Consider the following 19,809-nt stretch of genomic DNA (forward strand, 5'->3'; position numbering starts at 1 on the left):
AGATGCTGGAAATTACTCTCCTGCCTTCATTCATATCCCAGGAAATCTATATCCTCACATGCCAGCCCCTACTCCTTCCCCCAGGGAGTGTGTGAGGAACAGCTCAACACCGGCAGAGCTACAGCGTCACAACCTGGGTATCAGGGAGGAGAACACACACCTATTATTGGGTTTTGTTAACAAGGAAAGGGTGGACAACGACATCAAGGAGTCACGTGACACTGGTAAATGTGCCTACATGGAAAGATTAATTAGAAGTAGCAATGAAGATGAATTCCCATTTCCTGCCTGGTGGAGAGCCCCAACTGTGAAAAGGCAAGGCAGGAGGTTTGCTGCCGGCAGCACACGCACACAAAGCACAGCCACAGGAAACCCCCTTTTTTGGGGGGTTTGACACCCTCCAAAGGCAGTTCAGAATTGTAGTAGCACAGCTGCTGCACAGAACCTCAGGCAAAGGGAAAGGCAGGCTGCAGACAGGACAATACACACACCACTGGCAGGGACTGCCTGCGGGTTTTACAGACCATCTAACCCAGAGGAATCTTTGCAGGAGACTGGCAAACCAAACACTATCTGTGCAGTTGGAATTGCTCAAAAATAACAGCCACCCAGACACACACAGAGGGAGCTTAAAACTCCTGTGATTTGTAGCATGAGGCTGTTGCTGTGTTTTCCCAGCTCTGGGTTATATTAGATAATAAAAGTTGTCAGTGAAACAAAGATGGGATTGAGAGACTATTCCCTAGGAAAGGATCCTACTGAGCATCTTCTGTCCTTACACATTAACCCCAAACCAAAAAGGAAGCCAGTGTTGCACAAAAGAGCACATTGTTATCACTGGACATCCAGGCCTGGGGCTTTAGCATTTCTGCTCTGTTTGATGCCAGCTGGAGTGTGCAGAGTGTGTTAAACACCAAAATTATAGGAGTAGGCAGGAAAGGGAAGCAGGGTCAACTCCACATTTTTAATGGGAAAAAGTCTCAAGGCAGGTAAAGCAAGCGTTGGTGCACACCTGGGATTTATTGCCAGTCACTTGTATGTCAAGAACTATTTTCAAAACTCCTAAAAAAAAACCATCCAAAATCTCCTAACACATTTATCACATACCACTGATTACTAGTGTATGTTCACACAGGAAGATCACATGTATGGAGATACAATATGTTATTTAAAGGTCATTATTCTTAAACAGCTGGGAAAAAAAATCACCCCACACAAAATCAGCCTGAACAGCCAGGATATGAAGCATTCCAGAGCAGTGTGTGAAGTGGCAGAGCTGCAGCAGGGAAGGCAATCCAATGGGCACACAGAGATCCGTTATCCTTCCAACCACCGGGAAAGACGACGGCCTAGAAGCCAATTTTTGAACTGTGCTAATAATAGGTCAGCCAGCAAAGCTGATGCTGCACATTCAGCCAAATCTATGTCCAGGCTGCAGGCATGAACACAAGAGACTTTTTTTAATTAAGAAAGAGAAGAGACTGCAGGCCTGGTTTACTGCACACCAGTGGCTCTGGTTACCACAAGCTCAGCTCGAACACAGACAGCTTCTGTGGAAGTCACTTCAGCGGATCTCAGTTGACTTGACAACAAGTTTTCTTCACTGAGATATTTAAATTGAAAATTGTAACAACTAAAAAGCCTCCAGCGGCCAGATCACAAGGGTCTCTTGCACAAAAACTCAAATTTCCAATTTTTTTCATAACATTCAACATTTACAGCCAAAGCTGACCAAGTATCAGCCCATTTAAACAAAAGGCAACCTACAATCTCATTTTTATAGGAAAGTCACAGCTCCTTTTCAATTCAACAGCAAGGACAATGTTCTCACATGACATAAAATGTTAGGATTGGTCTCTGTGCCTGAGAACTCAACAGTACCTAAATTTGGCTGACTCCAGAGTCATCCTCCCTTTCTGAAGTTCCTCAGCTTCCTCATATCAGAAACTGAACCTCTGTTGTGGATCAAACCCAAAACTCATTTTCTGTTCCTGCCTCCCTCACAATAAGGGAGGTATTTAGCAGTGGGAAATGCTTGTTGGAGATCTGTGTTTGATGCAGTACCATTTCCCTAATGGGCCTTGAACAATTTCCATGTTTTGAAAGCTGAGAGATTTCCTTTAAATCAGCAGCCTGATGGGAAGCTGACCTCCATGAAATATTTCCTCCCATTTTCACTGTCTGTGGCAATTCCCTACCACTCTCCACCGTCTTCTTTTATTCCCCTCACCTGCTGATTTGTGGCTGGGATAAACCATGAGCTGCAGCTTTCAGGTGACCAAGCTGACTCCACTACTGCATTGTCTGCAGAGCTAGAAATTTTGGTCACTTCAAAACAATCTCTGCAGTTCTTCCCTGGAAAAGGCACTGGTACAACTCACCTTTGGGATTTCACTTCCAATTTCTGCACTACTCAGCTGGATGGTCACAACAATCCCTCAGCAAGTTGTGTCCTCGAAGAGATTCTCTTCCATTTCCCATTAAAAATGTGCCAGACACACGACTCTGGATGTTAATATTTACAGGTTGTTTTGTTATCCAAACAATTCCCTTTGCATTCCAGCCACAACAGCCCCGGTCTCACATTCCTGATGCCACTATGGTGTCTCCCAACATTACACCTCGAATTCATGAATTAGGAGGACTCCAAAACCCAGATTATTTGCTGTGCCAGTGCACGGACTCAAGTCATTCCGACTCCTGTGTTTTGCAGCTGAAGCAAAGGCAAATCCATTCATATGGAAAAACGTGTGACAGAGAGGCCCACGTATCCAATATTCATTATCAAAGAGAATTAACAGAAATACATTGACTGCTGAAATGTTAAAGACACTAAAAAAATGAAGAGCAAGTTTTTCATTGCACATCTTTTCTGTGGACACAGATGTGCTATTTTCTTTCATTTCATTAATGATATTTACAATCTCAGGTTTTCAAAGGGTTTAGGGGTTTTTTTTCCCCTTTCACATGCCAGAAAGAGAAATGTGAATACGTGTTTAATGATGCACTTCTTGGATGTTTTCAGCAGTGAAATGCATGACTGGGTAACCTTGCTCTGGAATAAATGAAGCCAAAACAGTTGAGGTTTCGAGCAGGTATTTTTAAACCTGGAACTACTCAATAATCCATTCTCATTAAATTATTAGGCGTAAGTTAAATACTGAAATATTAACTTCAACCTTTATTGTATGCTTGCATGCAAATGTAATGTAAATATCTTTGACCCATCAGGCAATACAAATACTGACCCCGTTGTTTTAAAGCTCTGATTCAAAACAGACACCAAAGAACTCTCTTACTGAACAGCCAAAATCCCCAGAAGCTGGAAAACTGCCACATCCTCTTCCATTTGGAGGAGGGCAACAGGATTGCCCCAGAGTTTACACACATGCTGAAGCCAAACCTACTCCTCCAGAATCCCACCAACAGCCCTCCGACTCCACTTCCCACATTCCCTTCGCAGTCTGGGTTGGATTTTCAGCCCAAAGGAACTCAGGATAACCTCAGGACACCAGAGGGGAGAGGACCTTCCAGGTCAGAGAAATCCTCTTGTCTTTTATCATAAGGAACCACTTCACGCACCCTCATGGAATGAGAGAGCTCCAGCTCAAGGATTATTGCTAAGGGCTCTTGAAGCAACCCCACAGTCTGTGGCTGAGCTACAACAGCCCTGTTCCTCCAAGAGGAGAAACTACCCCCGTTCTTTCTCTCCAGAACTGCAGAACCACCACTACTAAAGAGGTTGGGCCTGCAGCCTCTGTTTTTACCATGCTGCCATCTCACTGGAGCTTTTGAAATAAAGAGGGAGAAATCAGTGTGTGCTAGTGAGAGCAAGAAGACAGCATATTATACCAACCCCAGACTTCTAAAAACCTAAATGGTTCCATCATAAAAGCAATTAGTTGCTTTCCTCCTTTTCTTGGGTAGTGTCAGAACTGCACTGAGTTAGTGACTAAGTGTCTTCTCCTAACATCCTTTTCATTGTGTAACATAACTTCCAGCTAAAGGATGCAAGATATTAATGCACACACCATCTGACAACACCTATTTCTTCTCCTAGTCTGCCAATGCATTCATTAATGTATTTAGCCATAGTCAGAAACCACAGTCTCTCTGGCTTTGCTTTGCTGGCTTGGCTAAACATGCCAAACACTTCCAGCCTCCGCTCATCTCCTGAGAAATGCCTTTGATTATCCCTCCCTTTTATTCCAGCAGACTTTCCCTTCACCTCATCAAGTTTGGATTTATCCTTCCTCGGTGCTCATGACCAGAATAACAACTATTGGAAGAAATGGGATTTTATTTAAAAAAAATAAAAAGCAGCAAGGAATTGAGATATGTTTTAGTCGGGTCATAAAAATTTGACAACACAATGAATATTGTCTGGATTTGCTATAGTTAAGAAACATTACCAAAACAATAAGATAAGTAACAGACATTAGCTTGTCACATTAATTTTCTTTTTTAAAACCCATGTTGAGAATCATTCAAGTAATAATATGAAATCAGCCAGCACTCCGCAATACAGATGAAGAAAATATTCCAGAATCTTCAGCAACAACAGAATTTCATACCAAAAAATACAATTAACATCGGAAAGCTGTCCTGCCATCTGCCTAAAACAAAATGGTTTGCATTTAATTCCTTGCTGTTATGAGGAAATAGCAAAATGCCACGTATGACTTGATTTTGGAGGATTACCTTGACTGATGACAGCAATATATGCTTAAATATGCACAGGCACAGCAAGCATTTCCAGATGCAGGATGCCACGTTCCCGCCACCAAACTGCAAGGTCAGAGCTCAAACAGACCTGCTGGTCAGACCATCACACAAGCACTGCCACCTTCACCATCTCCCATGGGTGGTGTGGGTGGGAAAGGTCTCCATGGGGCTACAACTACAAACCTGGGATGGTTCATTAGGAGCACGTGGCAGGAAAATACCACTAACTTATTTATCAGAAAGCTACAGGGGACAGCAAGTTAGGAGTCCACACTGGTCACGTCTGTAAAACTTCTTGGGTTTAAGGATGACTCTCAGCAGCCTTTTTGACCCTCATGTGCTCAACTACAGCATTATCCAGGCTCACCAACTGGGATGCAAACCCCGCAGGCAACTCACGGAGAACTCCAAGGTGGGGTCAGGGACAACGACTTTACCAGGAATTTTGAGCTCTAGCTGCACAAAAAAAAAATCTAAAAAGCTGTCCAGACCCACTGCTAGACAGCACACACTACAGGTTATTTTCCTTTCTCTGCAACAGAGAAGAAACAGAAAGGAAGGGAAGAAGAAAATACAAGAAGCAGCTCAACTGGGCAAAGAGACACAAAAAGGTGCAGAGCTGCAACCACCAGCTCCTCAAGCTAAATAAAAATTTCAGCACAGGGGAGTGGTTTTTTGATTGTTTTGTTTTTCCCTCCCAGTAATTCACGTAATATTTGTGTAACTTCACTGATAAGGCAACAGCAACTGCAGGAGCCAGATTTTTGATTTAAACACCGTGCCATTATCCAGGCAGTGATTTACTGCTCTGCACAGGCTCTGGCAAACCAGGACACACAAAGGGCTACGAAGACAACTGCTCCTCCTGCCTCACCTCCACGCCTGCTTGGAGTCAGCTCCCGGGAAAACGTGTCTGCTCCAGGAAGCTGGCAGGCACCTCCTCCCAGTTCATCACTTGCTTTAGAGCAAGGCCTGTCTTTCCAGGCACGGAAAATAACAGGATTTCTTCATGACAAAAGCAATTGCTTAAAAGAATAACAGCATGGGGAAAAAAAAAGAGAAAGTAATCACACAGAGGTTGCATTGTCCTGGCATTTCTTCACATAGTTCCACTATCACCACAGGATCACTTGACACAAAGAGAAGGAAATTAAAGAGAATTTCCTATATAGCCTCCTTTATTCATATGTTTGCAATTTCACAATAAAATGAACCCAACCACGCTCTGTAAAAGGAGAAAATGGCATTTCCTTCCTGGTCTGTGCACCATCAGCACCCCAATGGATCTAAGTTTACTCTCTTTAAATAGACACTGCCAGGATGGTGTTCAGAAACAAGCTTCACCTAGTTGTCATGAATTATTAACCAGAAAAAAATCCCTCTCGTTGCTCTCTACAGAGGCTTGATTTGCAAGTTTAAAAATCAAACTGACACTTACTCCTCTGGTACAAACACCCAACCTTTAAAAAAAATAAAAATGCCCTGAGCATTATAAATACATTTTTTCATGAATATGAGAACAACAATTCTATAAATAGCTATTCTGCACAGAACTGCTTCAAGACATTGTTTTTACAGACAACAGTAGGAAACTGAAGGAGGTCTTAGTGCCAAACATATTAAAAGTGAAATAAACTCTCCAATCAACTCTGGGTTTCCACTTATTATTACGAAGTTGGTGGTTATTTTTCGGCTCCTACAATCAGTTTATGCAAGGGAAGGAACACACCAGAGGCCTGCTCTGTGCTCTGGCACAGCCACAGCGTGAATCAGTCCCAGCCTTCAGCTTCTGAGGGCAGCAATTTGACAGCTCTGGGACTGCCAAGAGATGAACCCCCCCATGGCCCACCACGACCCTGCACAAGCACAGGCAAATGCAGGATCTGTGCTACAACTCCAGGAGAGGATTCCCAAACACACCAACTCCAAACCAGGTTCCATCTCCTCTAAAAAGCAAACATGGGAAGATAAACATGACTTAATGCAGCAGCAAAAGGCCTGTTCAGCCCGCATGTTTCATGGGTGCTACCTCCTCAAGCTGTTTTTGCCCTGGTATCTAAACTTAAAATCAACAGGAATTCCTGAAAAAAACAGCTCCCAAACTGGCAAACCAGGTTTCTGGAGCCAGAAGCACCATTTTGGCAGATGCTCCTCACAAGGCCAAAGCTCAGAGCTCACCACCAAGTTCTAACACCATTTTCAACAGGGACCCAGTACAAGCACTTGAAAATTCACCTGTAAAAAAAAGAGGAACTCATTCCCAGCTTTGATACAGTGTTTTGCTTCATGATTGCAACGACAGTTTACTCTTTTATGCCTGCTCAGGTGTGTGACACAAACTGCCCCCAACTCAGGGTACTGAGCTCTTTCACCATGGCACGGCCTCCACCGGCTGGAATCGCGACAGCGCCGATTCCAAGGGGTGACAGGGATGTCCAAGGGGAGCAATGCAGGGATGAATCAGGCCATGAGCTTTCCCAACATCTCCCCAGTCATCCCGGTGACCTCAGTACACCGGAATGTTTTTGAAAGAAAGTGTCCAGCGAGGATTAGCGAGAACTTGGTGACATGGCCCACCAGGCACGGCCGGGGAGCACGTGGCCACCAAGGAGGAGGAATCCAAAGGGAGCTATGGCCTCTGGGAATTCCGGGCCTGCCACGCACCACAGACCAATTCCTCAGTGTACAGAAGGCAAGAGAAACCACAACAGCATCACAGGCACATCCTTGCCTGTCCTTCCAAGGACAATTACACACCTCACCGGACATCAGATCACTGACATGGCTGGAAATGACCAACTCTTCCATCCATCTCTCCAAGATTTGTGCACCAGGGATGAGCCACAGGCCTGTTGTATTTGCTCCTGAGAGGAAGGTGTGCTGATACAACACTTGTGCCAGCCTCCTGATTCCTGCCCATCACACCACAACACGAAAGGAAGAACCATTCTGGAGCTGGAAGCTTTTCTCTTACCTTGTTTTGATCTGTCCAGTAAAAGAAAAATCCTTGTGGGTCTGTTCTGAGAATAATTGGAGTCACAACAGTGGAGTCCTGGAAGGAAAAAGGACAAACAGGAAATCCATGTCAGCACACAGAACACGTAATTATGCACAGGCTGCTCTGCCACCCTTGGTAATGAATTGCAGCATCCAGAAATCACCCTGAAGGGATTCAGGATCACGAGCAAGGTGCCCCTAAAGAAATCAGGATCACCTGCCTCATCTCCATTTTTCAGACATAACATCTTTCCATGACTGTGAAGGCAGCACTGAACTCCAGACCTGTCAGCACATGGAGTTAATCCAGAAAAGCTGGAAGCAGATGAAGTTAAACAGGCACAACACACTGACTGTCAAACCAGAGCCCACACAGCAGAGCACTCCAGTTATCAGGGACCCACTGCCCACCTTGAGACAACCTGACCTTCAGGTACCCACACAAGATAAACGCCCACAAAATTAATTTTACAAAGGCTGAATTTGCCTAGAAAACCTGAAACAGCATTTGCTACATAAAGACTTTTATCAATTACTTCCCATTCATATTTTTATTGTTTATATAGCCAAGTTATGAAAGTTTTAGTAGTGGGAGCATATACATATATATATATTCCACCTCATCAGTTAAACATCTGTCTAGTCTGGTGACATCCATTAAAACCAGGCACGTTTCTAAGCACTCTGAGAGAGGCAGCCTGGTTACCTCCATATTTATGGCTTCTGACTGACAGCAGGTACCTGACTCCAGAGATTCAGGCTCCAGCCAAAGCCTTTTCCACAGGAGGTGGGAGTTCATCCCATCCCTCACCCCTGGGATTCTCTAGTGCCTGACAATAACTGACACCACTGCAGCCTGGCCTCTCTCCTCTTCTATTTTTCATGACATCTGCAAAGACACTGCTGTCTAGAGACCTCTACCCATGTGCCAAACTCAATTTAGAAGTTCTGGAGGGAGCACAGGAAGGAAGAGAAAGGCAAGAAGGCAGAAAAATTGCCTCAGCTTAACTCAGCTCCCCACGAACCCAGGCTAAACATACACTTCCTCCTCAAGAGGGATTTCTATTTCTGTTCATATTTCTGTTCAAGTGTTACAGGTGTTTTACAGCTTTAGCCTTCACCTATTCCCAAAGCATTAATATGTGAGGCACATATATTCCTTTGAGGGGAAAAAAAAAAGTGGGTTCTAATAGGTTCAAATTTAAATCAAATATATTTGAGCATGGAGGGTTTTTTTAAGTGCAAATAGAGTTGATCAAAGTGACATTATCATAAATAAATAAACCCCAACTTCTGCAAGTGCCATTTCTGGTACAAGAAGACAATCAGAATCTGTAGAATCTATTTTTCCCCCCATTTCTCCATAGTTCCTACATCTTGTACACTTGAAAGTTGGGAATTGTTTGATACAGCAGGCAAATTTATTTTTAAAATATACCAGGCCCTGAAGGGACATTGAGTGGACCCACAAGCAGCTACAAAAGGGTTCTCAGACCTGTGCCATTCAAAAAAGAGGAAACAAACTGCTCTGGAAATATAACTCTCCTTTTTTAGCTTATTTTGTGCAGCCTGTGTGCAAATAATTTAAAATGAGCAAAGATAAAGCCTATGTGTCCTTCTCCCTTTGGATGAGATATGTGCAACTTCAGGGGGAAAGAGAAGTGATGGGAAGCAGAGGGGAGCAAAGCAATTATCTCCAGGATTAACCAATTTGGCTGGTTAATCATTTCAAACCAGTTGCTTTAACCCAAAGGTGTTTGGGTTTGCCTGAACTATCAAAGCAATACTTTTGTAGGTGGGGGTTGTAAAATACTGACTGAAATCAGACTGGAAAAAGCAGAGGATGAGGGGAAAGAGCTTTCAATATCCATCAGGTGACACAAGGGAAACCTTATCGTGACAGGGATAATGATGAGTCTTGGATATCTAAGATTCCCTGCCCCAGGAAGTTGTTTGGTTGTGGGGGTTTTTTTAAATTAACTATATCACTCTGACATTGGGCACAGCACAATTAACAGAATGGTTTTTACATTCTGAATGTTTTATATATTCTACAGTCTAACCAGAACTGTTTTAAAGTCCCAACCATCAAATGCCACAGTGTTCTGGGTGTAGAGAAATGGAAATAAACTTTCTTTGAGTCAGCTCTGAAAGTCCTTCTCCTCACTCCATATGAACAGAGTCCTTTGTCACCTGGAACAGCTCCGTTGCTTTTATCCTACTCTGCAATCAGGGCTTGCAAAGGCAGCAGCAATCAAACAGCTACATGAAAACCCCTTTTTGCAGCACACATTCGAGAAGAGCAGCAGTTCAAGGCTCTGAAATAGAAACTTGTTTCAACTAACAATTGTCTGGTTCGTTTATTTACAAACACTGCTGGACTATATGTGGTTTATGACCCATAAGACGCCTGCAGTCATTCATGAGAGTGTTCTGAAGGCCATTAATTCAATTTTTTCACCCAAAGAGCTGCCCTGGTAACTCCCCTGAGCAGACTGACCAACCCCACACAGCTCTGAAGAAGCAGGTAAAGGGCAGGACACAACAGAGGGGGAGGAAAAAAAAACAGCAAACAAAACTTCATGGACAAGCAAATCAGGAGCAGACATTTGTGCCTTTGCTGACCCATTGAGATCCAGAACATGAGAAAACAGAGACAAAATGTCAGTGTTGTACATCTCTAAAATTAAATTTCAATGTGTAGTAGGGGTGGAGCTCTTACATTCCTCTGGAGGTCCACAGCAAGCAGCCCTTTGGGTAGGAGCCCCAGATTCTTGGGACACTTCCAACTATATAAAAAAAAGGCTCAGGAGGAGCTGACCAAGGCAAAAATCAGCTGTGACCAGAAAGGGAAAAGGAGAAAGGGTGTCCCAGTCACTGGTGCAAATGACTGTGGGTTATGAGGCTTTGTAAGAGCCACCCATGGGTGCCTGTGCCAAGCAGTGGCTCAGTTCCCAACAGATTCCTGCTGCAAATTCCTGGAATGACAGGGTGGCCTGGCAGTCCCAGTGTGCTGCACATCACACTGGGTCTAAACTTAAGTGAATAATTTTCCTGAAGGGCTTTTAATTCCACCTTTTTATTTGTTGACTTAGGGCCAATTCTCTACTTTCTTCCAATTCCACAGCCTCAAATGAGTAATGTGGCTGTTCTATACTTATTCCATTAGGTTGCCTCCTAATTGGCTGTGCAACCTCAGGTCCTGCATTAGCAATATTCTTTGTTTTATACTTTTAAACAAAAAGCCTTCAAATTTATGCCCACAAAGTGCCACGGAGAACTTTGGGATCCTTACCAAACAGGCACAGAAGATCAATGGACAAATCCATAATTAAGTACCTACCAGGTAACTGTTTCAAGGTCTGATTTTTAGTGTGGGTCCCCCAAACTACATCCAGTATCAGCAAGCAAAAAGTGCCACCTCCCTTTTTTTTTTTATGTTTAACATTTTAATACTACTTCAGCTGTTACAACAGAGGGGGCTCATGACACTGCCTTAAGCCAGGCTGTTGTTTCCTGGGCTTGCCTTGGATTTCCAGAGACATTGAACATCCCCAAATACAACCTGAGAACTTTGACACACACCAATGATTTCATTTGCTTGCATCTCCTGCTGGAAAATTTCTGCCAAGCTGCTTTCCAACCTCAAAGCTAAGAAACATGAATTGTTTCTGGCAGAGGCAAAATGTTCTTCAGCATTTCTTTCACTCACTTGGGCAAAGGGGCGTGAATTGTGGTTGAGCAAGTGTGGGGACAGCCCCAAAAATGAGCTCTCTTGACACCCCACAGATCCAGGGGATTCCAGGCTTGGGGAAGTGGAGAAGAAGGAATAGCAACACTGCAGTTCACACACAGGCAGCAGATGTATCAGCTGGAAATTCCATAATACACTGGGTGTACTCAGACTGGAACTAAGCAGGATGACCCAAACAATCAGGACTGTGAAGTTTTTCAGGCTGACAGCTGAGCCACAGTGACAGGGAGAAAATCCCCATCCCACATGAACTCCTGGAATCATCTGGAAGGGTAAAGATGTCCTCCCGTACCGAAGGCAGAAAAAACAAATCTGCCACGCAAAGCAACAGATTGCAAGAAGAAAATGCTGGAGAAAGTGAAATGAGTGGAAGCTGGAAGCAGGATTAAAAAAAAAAATAAAAACTGGAATTGAGCTTACAAGACTCATAAAATGGAAACCCACTTATTCACCAGGAACATGTAGGAAAATATTCTTCATTGTTAGAGTGGTTAAATCCTAGGGAAGCTTTGGTGACGGCACCACAGGACATGAGTCAATGTGCTGATCAAAGACTAAAGTCCTGCAAGCTGACAGGAGCCACCCTGAGTGGGATTTGTTTCTCAGAAGTCTGTCCTACCCCAAATCATTTCTGAGGATGTCCCCACTCTTGGGCTAATTATACCCTCACTGCCTGGAGTCTTGATTTGTCTGCAGGAGTCCTTAAATGTTGCCCAGTACACAGAAAATAAGGAATGAAGGGAGAACTTTGGAGCAAAAGTAGCCAAATGCCAAACAGAAGATTCTTTTTCTCAGCCAGAGAGTTCTTGTGTGATGCTGAGGAAGTCTCATTTAAGCCAGTTCATCAGAATAAATGCTGCCTTCTGATTTTGAGAGAATGCTGGAATTACATTTCCACATTTCATCTTCTAATTTCCACAGATGCTGAGCCCAAACTCATCTGAAGTCACTGGGGAGGCATCCTGAACATCTGACTGTGTGGTGCTGTGCAGGCTGGAAATTAGGTCCAAGGTATCTAATGGCAGATTAAAAATTAGTAGGTTTTTATGTTGGTTTCTTTTTTGGACCTACAACAGCACAACTGGGAACACATTTTGTCATCTAGTGGGCCTCGTGAAAATAAATTCAAAAGAGCTTATGAAGCATTTACTTTATAAAAGGTAAAAGACTTCATAGTGATTAGTTAACTATTTGTCAACTACTTCACTACAGCTTTTGTTAAAAAAAACCAAAAAGTCTTGAGCATTCAAACACTGAAGAGAAGAAAGCATCCAGTGCACAATCCAAATTCAGAGTTAACTTCTCTTTCACAAAGAATTCTCATTTATTTAGGAGTTGTTTTCTGGCTTTCACTTTCCCTACTATCCACCAACACTCCAAAGAGCTCTGATGCTACAATAACAGATGTTATCTATGATTTAAATATGTAAAGTCTCCAGCAGATCTTCCCAGACAGGCATCTCATTCTCAAATCCTTTTCCCCCCACACTGAAGTGATAAAGAGCTTGCTAATTGAGTTCAGTTAGGGCTTTCCCCTTTGATATATGTTAAGTGTTAAAAATTTTATCTCCATCTATTCTCCTATGTTGCAAAAGACCAAAACCATAACTTCTCATTTACAGTATTTCTATACAGCACAGAGATGATATTTGTTTACTACATAAAGATCAGCAACAAAGAAGAGCCAGCAAAAACACTAGAACTTGGGACTAACGTCTTCCCTCCAGACTGAAAACAGAAAAAAAAATAAACTCCTCAGCTCATTGTTTTACTTTTATACACACAGAACAATGGCTGCTCATTTTTCATGGCCTCACTAATGTACTGGAGTGACAGGCTTGTGCAGAGTTTAAAAACAAACACAAAAAGGCAGGGGAAAAAGAAAGTCACTTCAGCATCAAGATCTTAAAATAACTTCTGAAAACTTCCAGGTTGTTTATTTGTTTCATCCCAGCTTATCTATAATAATGATATTCCGATGTTACATTTACTTCTAAGGTTAAAAGGGGATGTATCTCATGCTCCTGGTAATCTTCTCGAAGACTTTAAACAAATAAAGAAGGCTGCAAACATAACATTCACCATCTGAGCTCAAAAATGCTTTGTTAAGATAAAGTGCTCCAAGAGAAAGGCATTAAAAGAGAACTTAAAAGACCTGGGTTTGTTTTTGCTGCTCACTGAGCAAGTGCTGTAGCCCCTGAGCAATCCTACCTATCCTTCAGTAATCCAAAGTTTGAGAAAATAAAAGTCATGGCTAGAAAATCGGAGTGATGGCCCTCAATTTGGGTGGTTACACTCCCTTACCAGTACACTTAACTTGCAAGTGACAGTGTGAGCCACCCAGAGAGCAGGCAAAGTGTTTATGCAGAGTACACATTATCACTGGGCAAGATAAGGGAGCCTTTAAGCAGGAAATGAAAACAAATCTATTTCTGAATATGTCCCATCATGTTCACTCGCTACAGTGCTGCTCTTAGAAAACAGCAGCTCTGCTCTGGCTGTTGAGATATTTATATATTTATATTTCTGTTATGCCCACCTTGTTCCCACCACAGGCCAGAGAAAAACAGGGAAAGGAGTCAGGCAAGGCAGGTTTCAGCCCTTCAGAAGTCAGATCAGTCCTGAGTGAAGTCATACTTTATACTCAGGATTCATCACTCCTCTCCACTATCAACACATTCTGCTACATTACGCTTAACCCCCTACCCAAAAAGCTTCACCCATGGGCTTAATTGCCACCTTTTTATTTATTTATTAAACTGCTGTATAGCTCTCATCAGGAAGAGCTATTACAGCTCGGGTATCACTACAGCAGAGGGGAGCAGGCCAGTTCTTCCTGAAGCCTTCCCTCTCTCTGGGAATATGAGCACATCTGTTCAAAGCCAGAGCAGGAGTTAAGGGGCTCAGTCTCTTCCCCCACTAAGGGAGAAGCAGCTATAGAAGTCCAACTGAAGAAATATGATCTGGAGAAGCGAGTGCTCAGCCAACTAACCATCTGGAACCAGGCACACAGGTGGATACATCCACAAAAAAACCACTGAAGCAACCAGCCACATTCATCCTTCACCTGTTCCAACATCAGCTATTCCTGCTCAATGCCTTGGGAAGCCAAACTCCACGTCAAGAGCAAGAGTTCTTTCTAAAATATGTGTTCCAACCTGTAATACTGTTACACAATAAAACAGGAACAGCGTGAGGAAAGGCAAAGTTACCGGACAACAGTAATCTGTTTGACTTTAGTGCTTTATACCCTGATCCCAAATGGAATTTTTGTATTAGAGTGTATTAGGCATTGGATGGTGTGAGCGCTACCACATCCAATCCTGAGGCACAAAAGAGGGACTGGTCTTGCAAAGCCAGAAATGTTTAATTGATCCTATTGAAGGTGGTCTGCAAAGGAAATGGAATTTTAAGCTTTCCACCTGCCTGTATGTGATCTTGAGGGGCTGCCATAACCTCCTCCTCTCCTCTTAGCAAAGCTCGGGCCAGGCATTTCTCTCTCCAGCTGGATCATCAGCACAGTGCTGAGGTTCATGAGTGACATACAGCAAACTCCACTGCTGTTCCTCAGAGAGGGAGTCCATGCAAATCATCAGTACCACATCTATCAGTGCTTCAGAGTTCCCAATCAGGCACAGAGGCTCAGGGTGGGATACCAACGTGTGAGCTGGTTTTAAAGTCTCTATCACTCCAGCTTTTGTCCCTGTTCTGCACAGCACAGCATCCTTCTCAAAGCTGGCAAGTACATTCTTTAACAACCATTACTCCAGACACCATGAAATTCCTTACACACCTCTCATGCTCTGCTTTAAATCCTCCCAGCATTCCCATTTAAAAAGGCCACTGCTTTCCGGTGGTTTAGAACTCAGCTGGAAAAATTTGGCTTTGGGCTCAAAGTTAGTGCAAGTCATAAGAATTCAAAAACTACACTTTGGCTTCACAAACACAAAGGCAAGTCAATAGGACCATCTTTAAACTGCAACTCAAAGCAGCAGGGAAGGGAACGACAAGGACATGCCTCAGAGAGGAACAAATGTTGTCCCAGTGCACATGGAAGAACTGAACTCCTGCTCTCACTCCCCCAGTAAAAGGAAAACGGTGCACAACATCAGCATGTGAGCCTGGCTTTTTTGAGCAACCCTGGGAGCACAGCAGAGCCCAAATACTCATTATGGTCAATTCTGTTTTACTGTTCCATGTTGCAGTTTACTATTGCTCGTTAGAGCCCATTGTTTCACTGCTGAGGTTGTGCATGCCTGTTTACATGACACACCACAGAGGGTCACATTAATAATCATTTTTTAAAACCCTCAAGCAGAATAATTTCCTGAAAAACAAAGGCTCTGAAGTTGCTTACTGGCTGCTCAATAGCAAATACTTTTCAAAGTCATCTAACTCACATTTGTGTCAAGATCTTTTTTACAGCCAGTGTAGCAAAGGGACACACTTTCCTTGAAATCTTGGAGTTTGTGGGGCTTCCACTGCTGAGAAGAAACACTGTGGGCAAGACAGGGAGGCTGAGGGGTGGGAAATGTGCAGATCTATCCACAAAGCACAGACAACCATCAGTTAATGCCAGAATTCTTTGCAAGAGTGTAGCTAAATACGCATCAACTTTCACAAGATTGCCAACGAAAGCACTCACTGAGCACAAAAGGACTCTCACCTCAGTCACACATTCCAGGTGACACCTTTGCATCCCTGAGTAACACCTTTAGCCTGAAATGCACATCTTTTGCTAGAGTTTAGCTACATTTTATTACTGTAACCTTTAGGTTTAGAGTTTTTAATCTTTTTTCCTATTAGTCCAGAGCAGACAGGTTAGTCACTGAACATCCACCGTGCATGGAGAACACCTCTTCTCCTCTTGATTCTATGTGTACAATACATAGAAACAGCACTTAAACTAGTAATTTAAACTGCTGCCTGATAGCTTGGACTGTCAATCTGGAGATTTCAATCACTTGACCTCTGCATAGACCTGTGGAAGTTTCTTGGTAGCTTACCAAAAATAAAACAATAACTGCAGTGACAAGGCTGAGGTTGCGCTGCCTTTTCCTATCCTAAGGAAAATGTCAACTGCAAGAAAACATTTTCCCAGGCAAGTCATTCAGGTTTAGTTCCTGAACATAAATAACCTGTATCAAGCCAATGTTTACTACCGTGGACAAGGTCAGTTTGCCGAGCCTATTAAAGCTGTGTTTGCTTATTACTGTAAATAAAATTTCACGCAGCAAGTTGTTCGGCTTCTTATGTTCTCTCTCTCTCCTTGAGAGCATTTATCACAGGTTTATAGGGGTCAGGCTCACACATTTGGCTGCTGGACAGGCTGAAAGCAACGGCAAAACAGCAATATGTAACAAGAACAGTGGTTACACAGGAACTGCTCCTTCTCCCTTCTCTGTTGCCCCTCCAGCTGTTGCTGTGGATGTTTTTAGCACACCCAAACTCGCAGCAAAAATATAAAAGCACTCAAAACGAGTCATCCTCAACAGTTTTGATGTTCAGACCGCCTGCCTTCCTTCCCAACCATTTCTCTACCGCAGCTCGAGTCTCACGATGCCCCTCTGTCTCCAGACGGACCTTTTGGGGCACCTGCTCCTCCGTGCACAGCTGAGACACGAACACCCGATGCTGTATTGCAGGAGAAAGGCTAGCAGAGGACACAACGGGCTTTGGGAAAAGGAAAACTAAATAAAGAAAAGTTCCCTTTCTCTGAAACTGTCCCGGGCACAGTCGGCACGCGAAGAAGGAAATTCCAGCTGCTGAACAGCTGTGCTACTGAAGGTGAAGTGGAAACCACACTCCTTCCCTGTGTGAGGCAATGCAAGTGTAAAGGCTTGGGAAGCAGCAAGTGGTAAAGGTAAAGCAGAGGATTTTGAGGCAAGAAAGGAGAGAGGAAGATGAACGAGGGTACCACCAAAGCTGTGAGCCCTGGGAGAATGAATCCAAGGGCTTAACAACCCCACCAGAGAGAGACGAGGACAGGAGCCAGAAAGAAGAGGCTGGGAGAAGGAGACGGGAGATGAAAGAACAGGTTGAAACAACTATGTTACGAGGACAGAGGTGGCAACATGCACACTGAAACACGGGAGGCGGGAGAGGCAGGCGCTCGCTAAAGGAGCCAGCACAACGCGGCTCGCACCGGCCAAGCGAAAGCAGACCGGGGAGCCTTCGGAGAAAGTTTGCCCGGCCTTCGGCCGCCAGTCCCGGACGGGGACACCCATCGCCCGTCCCCAGGGTCCCGCACCTGCCCTCCCGCAGCGGGCAGGGCCGGGGGGCCGCAACACGTGCACCCGGAGCCCCATTACGGATGGATTACAGCCGTGCCCCTGCAGCGGGAAGCGGGGTAAGGCGGGGGGGGTTGGTACTCACATCGTCCCACTTGACGAATTTGACGCCTTTCTTGAGGGTGTCGGAGACGCAGACGGGTTTGAGCTGCAGGGCGTGCACCCCAGGCTGAGCCCCGGCCATCGGCCCCGCATGGACGCGCCGCTCGCCCGCGGCGCGGCCGCTTCGGGAGGGACGCCGGAAACCCGGGAGCGAGGCCGGCAGGGAGCGCCTGGAGCGGGCAGGGAGGCGCTGCCCGGCCGGCGAGGGCGAGACGACGCTTCACTGGCGCTCGCCCAAGGAGCTGGCGCGGCGGCGGCGGCCGGGGCGAGCCATGCGGCGGCACATCCTCTATATATCCTGTCTATACCGCCCGCCCGCCCGCTCCTCGCAACACACGCGCACGCACGCAGGGCACGGAGCCGCCGCGCTGCCCGCTCCGCTCCCTCCCTCTCTCCCTCCCCTCCGTGCCGCTCCTCCTCCTCCTCCTCCCGCCCCGCCAGGCTCGGCCCCCGAGGTTCCCCCGCGCCCAGGGCAGCGCAGGCGGCACCGCGGCGCCACCTCCCGGCACCGGCACCGCCGGAGCGCACGGACCGCCGGCCCCCGAGCGGGGTCGGGCCCGGGCGGCCCTCCCGGCTCTCCCAGGAGGGCAGAAGGACGGCAGGGAGGCGCTGGGAATGCCAGAGCCATATCTTCCCTCCGCGAGAGGCACCGCCGCGAAATGCCCGAGAAGGGAGCGAGGGTGAGCGGCCGTGTGTCCTGTCCTGCTGAGAGACGGGGATGAAAAAAGGGTCCCCCTGCAATGTTACAGAGTCACAGAATCCTAGAGTAGTTCGGGCTGGAAGGGACCTCTGGAGATCATCCAGTTCAACCTCTCCACCCAGGCAGGGTCACCTGCAGCAAGTGACACAGGAACTTGCTCAGGTGGGTTTGGAACATCTCCAGAGAGGGAGATTCCACACTCTCCCTGGGCGGCTGTTCCAGTGCTCTGCCACTCTCAACATGAAGTTCTTCCTCATGTTGATGTGGAACTTCTCGCATTTTAGTTTAGTTTTAGCTTTGAGGGAATAGTTATGGCAAAAGCAGAGCAGAAGGGCAGCGCTGGGCCTGCACAGTGATGCCAAGACTCTTAAAGAGAGCAGCACAAACAACTCCCAAAAAGGCTCCGGGCTTTAAATACACAGAAACTGCTTCACCAAAGCTTTTTGCTTTCGTAGGATGAAGGGGCTTCCTAAGAACAAAGGCACATGACTTTAAATGAGTTTTAGGAATACTCAGTTCAAAAAGGCATAAAGATGGCAAAACATCCTCTTGCCCAGAAAAATCCTAAACCCAGAAGTTTAAAAGAAAGGTTTTTGAAGAACAAAGTTAGATGTGCTCCACCAATGACCTTCTCTCTGGTTGTGCCCCTGTGCAGTCACAGCAGTGATAAAGCATCAGATGACACAGCACATGAGATTTCTAATTTCTCTGTCGAGGTTTCCAATTGACCCTTAGGATTTCAGGGCAGCAGGCCAAGCTTCTCCTACAGACAAAGCCAACCATGTAGAAAGAAGGTCTTTGAAGAAAAAAATTGGTTTGGAGGAACAGTATTTCAAAACAGCTCTAGGTAAAAATATATACAATCTAAGTGGGAAGATGTTTGCTTGGGTTTTTTAATGAAAAAGCTACCAAACTGCCATATTGGACTCCTGATTTGCTCTTTAACACAGTTGTTAAAGCTTTTCCTCTGTGCCTCTTGCAAATTCTCCCCCTCAATGAAAAGCTTCTCATTGCCTTCAGTGGGAGATGAATCTGCAGCGTACACATTCTAAGGCCAATTAACCCACTTGATCTCTTTTTTTTTTATTCTTATTAACCTTGTGTAAATGTGGGTGTTGCATTAATCAGGAGGAAAGCCAGCTCTGTGGTGCTGTGCTTTCATTTCCATTCACTTGCCATGACTTAAAGGAAGGATAACAAATTCTGAGTTTGGCCTCACTGATTTGGAGTTGCTCAGTGAT

The 19,809-nt window shown here is 45.1% G+C and overlaps 1 protein-coding gene across 2 annotated transcripts in view; it reads right to left on the reverse strand.

Moving 5' to 3' along the window:
* The window catches only part of PLCB1 (phospholipase C beta 1), a 335,327-nt gene extending 317,184 nt beyond the window's left edge, over positions 1-18,143 (reverse strand). The window contains exons 1-2 of one of the 2 annotated variants that reach the window (XM_027693456.1): positions 17,852-18,143; positions 7,700-7,777 (exon numbers count right to left, since the gene is read on the reverse strand). In XM_027693456.1, coding sequence (XP_027549257.1) covers positions 7,700-7,777; positions 17,852-17,950 — 177 coding nt within the window. In that variant the 5' untranslated portion in view covers positions 17,951-18,143. The remainder of the gene's footprint in view (positions 1-7,699; positions 7,778-17,851) is intronic. The other variant, XM_027693457.1, reaches the window with a different exon arrangement.
* Positions 18,144-19,809: the final 1,666 nt, after the last annotated feature.

The sequence above is a fragment of the Neopelma chrysocephalum genome, unplaced genomic scaffold, assembly GCF_003984885.1.
Source record: "Neopelma chrysocephalum unplaced genomic scaffold, ASM398488v2 Primary Assembly neopelma1_91, whole genome shotgun sequence".
Lineage (NCBI taxonomy): Eukaryota > Metazoa > Chordata > Aves > Passeriformes > Pipridae > Neopelma > Neopelma chrysocephalum.